This window comes from Nicotiana tabacum, chromosome 18, assembly GCF_000715075.1.
Source record: "Nicotiana tabacum cultivar K326 chromosome 18, ASM71507v2, whole genome shotgun sequence".
NCBI classification, from domain to species: domain Eukaryota; kingdom Viridiplantae; phylum Streptophyta; class Magnoliopsida; order Solanales; family Solanaceae; genus Nicotiana; species Nicotiana tabacum.
Genome location: NC_134097.1, coordinates 114035382 through 114039854, shown reverse-complemented (window position 1 = coordinate 114039854; position 4473 = coordinate 114035382). Strand labels below are relative to the sequence as shown.

The 4473-nt window shown below is 43.9% G+C and overlaps 1 protein-coding gene across 1 annotated transcript; it reads left to right on the top strand.

Annotated features, from left to right (window-relative positions):
• Positions 1–3504: 3504 nt before the first annotated feature.
• Positions 3505–4035, top strand: LOC142172643 (uncharacterized). The gene has a single exon (XM_075236308.1). The coding sequence runs from the start codon at positions 3505–3507 to the stop codon at positions 4033–4035; it is 531 nt and encodes a 176-aa protein (XP_075092409.1).
• The last annotated feature ends 438 nt before the right edge of the window (positions 4036–4473 follow it).

Below are 4473 nucleotides of genomic sequence, written 5' to 3'. Positions count from 1 at the left end.
GAAAAAGCTAACTACCCTCGAGAATGAGATGGCTAAATAAGCAAAGAATTTCAAGGCAGAGAGGGAACGTTTTATGCACTAATGGCTCAAGAAGAGGATATGCAACAGTTTCAAGGTCAAAACCACCATGACACCCAAGTTCTGGAAGCTAGGTCTCAATAAATTGGGCGTTTGCTCCAAGAGAAAGGCATCATCTCGGAAAGGGTTAGAGCAATTGCTGACTACATCGTCATGAAATTCCATATATGTGAGGACATGACTAGATCCACCTATTTCGCCGCAGTGATGACCTTTGTTCGCCAAATAATGAATGACATGGACCGCCTCTAATGAGATCTTGCACGCAGGCCCGTGGCGAGACCGACTGATGTCCCACGAGCCCCAGGAGTAGAAACACTTATGTATTCTTGATTTTCGAGTCTGTATTTTAGTTTCGAGTTCTAGAGTCTATTTCGAGTCTGTTTTTAATTTTTCAATTCCTATAAAAGTATGATGGAGTCATTGTAATAGAAAAGATTAGGAGTTTTTATTTTTAAATGAAATTTGAAGAAAAACCAAAACAAATTGTGTTTATTTATTTGATTCATTTATTCCTTGAACTACGTGATGATTTGATTCATGCGGCATCGTGATACGTAGGCAATCCCCATCGGATCCGGTCATGGTTTTAATAAAAGAGAAAATGACGAAAAGAGAAAACCAAAAGGAAAAAGAAAAGAGAGAAAACAAGAAAAAGAGAACGAAAACAAGAAAGAAAACAGTGAGAGAATGCAAAAGAGAGCAAGAGAAAGATCAGGGAGATAAACAAAGGCCGGGATGAGACATGTAATCGTTGTAACTAGAAACACATTTAACTGTATAGGTGCATCACACCCCCAATGTGTGATTCCCTATGTGTTAACTGCTTCGAACTAATCGGTTTGTTGTGTTTACTGTTGAGTAAAGGTTCTGTTCTAAGGTGGTTGGTTTTGCGGTAACCTGGCTTCGCACCCTTACTTTACAAGATCCAAGGGAAGTGTCGAAATGTCATCAGAAAGTCATCTACCAACAATTCCCATCCCAGAGGAGAGCCCGCTATTGGTTATCCCAACCTCTAAGTCAGTGGCTGCTGAAGATAATAGGGCACTGCGCCTCCGCATATTGGAAACGTGGGACGTTTGGTCCAACGGTAGAGATCCGCCGAGCACTATACCTGGTTTCCCCGAGCTACTTCCCATAGCAAGTGGAACTTCCAACATCCCAATAAGTTACCCGAACACCCCACTTCGATACCCCACTATGTCATCCCACTTTGCCGGAACGCCTTCTGAGGTTTGCCTCCAGGCATTAATTTTGGGAGTGGCTTCTAACATATTTACTGCATCGCCAACTTCGGGTACGACACAACCACCTAGGCCAAGCTTTGATCCATCATCCTTTACCTTCCAAGTATCATCTTTTCCACCAGACACTACCCATTTCACCACCAATTCCTACCCTCAACACCCCCAGTATGAGTTTACCACAGGGCAAGAGAGAGCTACAAAGAATCCCGAGCAAGAGGAAATCATTAAGTGGCCAAAAGAGCATATCCTATGCTGATTTATGTATGTTCATGCATGTTCATTTGACCATTGGTTGTAAGACCCCCAAATTTGAAAAGTATGACAGGAACGGGGACCCCATAGCCCACCTCAAGAGGTATTGCAATCACCTAAGAGGGGCATATGGAAAAGAAGAACTCTTAATGGCTTATTTCGGAGAGAGTCTAGTCGGCATTGCATCCGAGTGGTATATGGATCAATACATGTCTCGCTGGCACATATAGGATGATTTGGCTTGAGATTTTGTCAGGCATTTCCAATATAACATAGGCATAGATCCAGATAGAAATTCTCCGTCTAATCTCAAAAAGAAGTCTTCATAGAGCTTCCGAGAATATGCTGTTAAATGGCGCGAACAAGCGGCCAGGGTGAAGCCCCCGATGGATGAGACCAAGATGGTCAGTGTTTTTCTACAAGCCCAAGAGGTTGACTATTTCTAGAATATGATGTCTGCAATGGAAAAGCCGTTTGCTGAGGTTATCAAAATTGGGGAGATGGTCGAAAATGGTTTGAAGACAGGCCACATATTGAGCCTGTCTACTATAAGAGCTACGTCCCAGGCAATCCAGAGTCGGTCAGGAGGAGTAGCAAATAGAAAGAAGAAAGAAGAAGTGGCGATGGCAGCTTCAAGTCTAAGAAACCCCCGTCAACTCTGAGGTTACTTTCCGCCAAACACGCTGCAAAATTATTATCCCCACCAGGATGTGTCTTATGCCATGGCTCCTCAGCCTTATGCAGTGATGAATGCCCAGCCATACGCTCGGCCACAACAATAGTTTAACCAAAACTAAGCTTTACTTTGTAGAAATAACCCTCCTCACCAAGCTCCATATAATCCCCGTCCCCTACAAAATAATTTTCCATACAATGCCCATGCCCGGGAGCCACCCAGAAGAAACAACTTCATGCCTATTGGTAAATCATACTCTAGCTTTTCCCTAAACTAGTCCAAATGGGTTTGTTGCAACCCGTGCCCTAAACCAGGCAAAACCTAGAGTTGCCCTCCTACCGACACGACGCTCGATGTGCTTACCATTCAGGAGCGGAAGGGCATGACACTAAAAACAATTGGACTCTCAAAAGGGCAATTGAAAACCTAATAGAGCAAAAAAGGGTAGTGCTGAAAGACGAATAGATCCCCATGTGACCAAATAACCCATTGTAGGCTCACAACAACGGGCCAGTTATTAGGATGATTTGTGAAGATAAAGAGTTTGACCCAGCTCTGAAAGCCATCATTGCTATCGCCGATGCTGAAAAGAAGCCAAGGGCGGTTGCAAAGCAATAAAAAGGGGAGAAGAAGAGAAACTCCACTCCTCAAAGTGTAGAAAAGACTGTGGAAGCCAGAACAAGGGTATCACCTCCTAAGGATGCCATTCTTTATGTTCCCCGGGCCTCCAGGAAAGAACAATTTGCGTTGAGTCCTCCTAAAAGGTTCAAGCTGAACAAGGGACCTAAGATGTATGTACCCAAAGGGACTTATATGGTACGGGGACCAGTAATTCCACCCAGGATGAACGAGCCTGTGATCATTAGCCGCGCACCACAAAAGCCCATGAAAGACCCCACTGCAGTCCCTTGGAACTACAATAGAGCAATTATGACGTACAAGGGGAAAGAAATTGTAAGGGAAGTAAATGAAACTAACCCATCTGGGAAGCACCTCAATCTGGAAGGAGTGAACAATGCCAAACAGAAGCGTTTTTGGCTTAAAAATCTAGTTAGTGCCGTAGAAGCAGAGGAATTCTTCCAAAAATAAAAAAATGCATACTACAAGGTAATTGACCAACTTCGGAAGTCTCCCTCTCAAGTCTCGCTTTTGTCTCTACTGATAAGCTCGAATGAGCATCAAAAAGTGTTGATAAAGACCCTCAATGAAGCATATGTTCCGATTGAAACCATTATTGACCAACTGGAAAGGATGGTAGAACGATTCTTCGAAGTCAACCGGATTTCATTTAGCATAAATGACTTGCCCGCAGAAGGGACTGCCCACAACAAGGCTCTTCATTTGACAGTTAAGTGTGAAAGGTACTATGTGAAAAGAGTCATGGTGGATGGCGGATCTGGGGTTGACATATGCCCTCTCTCAACTTTTCAAAGAATGGAAATTGGGACTGAGAGAATCAGGCCTAACAATGTTTGTGTGCGTGCTTTCGATGTCATCAAGAGAGACACAATAGGGGAGATTTATTTGATCTTGACTATCGGTCATGTGGATTTCAAAGTGACATTTCAGGTCTTGGACATGGATACCTCCTATAATTTTCTCTTAGGAAGGTCTTGGATCCATGCTTCAGGGGCCGTACCTTCTACTCTCTACAAAATGGTAAAATTTAGACACAAAGATCAGGCAATCATGGTCCATGGAGAGGACAAGCAATCAATTTACAGGGACCCGTCAGTCCCATGTCTTGAGGCTAGGGAAGGTAGCGAGAACATAGTCTATTAAGCTTTTGAGGTTGTGGTCGCAGATCAATGTGAGGAAGGGAGCCCGTGTCTTCAGCCCTTTCTGTCAAATTCTTCAATCATGGTCATTACTGAAATGATCAAGCATGGGTATCATCCCGGGAAGGGGCTCGGGGTATCTTTGCAAGGTATCATAGAACCTATCACTTTAGTTGCCAGCGAGAAGTTCTTCGGTGTGGGTTTCGCGCTACAGAAGCTAATATGACATGGGAAAATGAACGAAAGAGCAATGGTTGGGTGTTGCCTCAGCCGGTCCCGCATCTCTCCAAAATATTCGTTAAGCCAAAGTACAAAGAAGAAGAATAAGATGAGGCCTTCACGACCGAGGAAATTAAGGACATATGTGAAGCCATGAGGCAAATGTTATACGAAGCTCATATGGTCCAGCCGGGTGAAGGCTCGAGCACTGCTGAGGTGCAAT

Bases quoted from the DNA above. Each gene is read 5' to 3' on its own strand.
- LOC142172643 (XM_075236308.1), top strand. From the start codon at position 3,505: ATGGTAGAACGATTCTTCGAAGTCAACCGGATTTCATTTAGCATAAAT.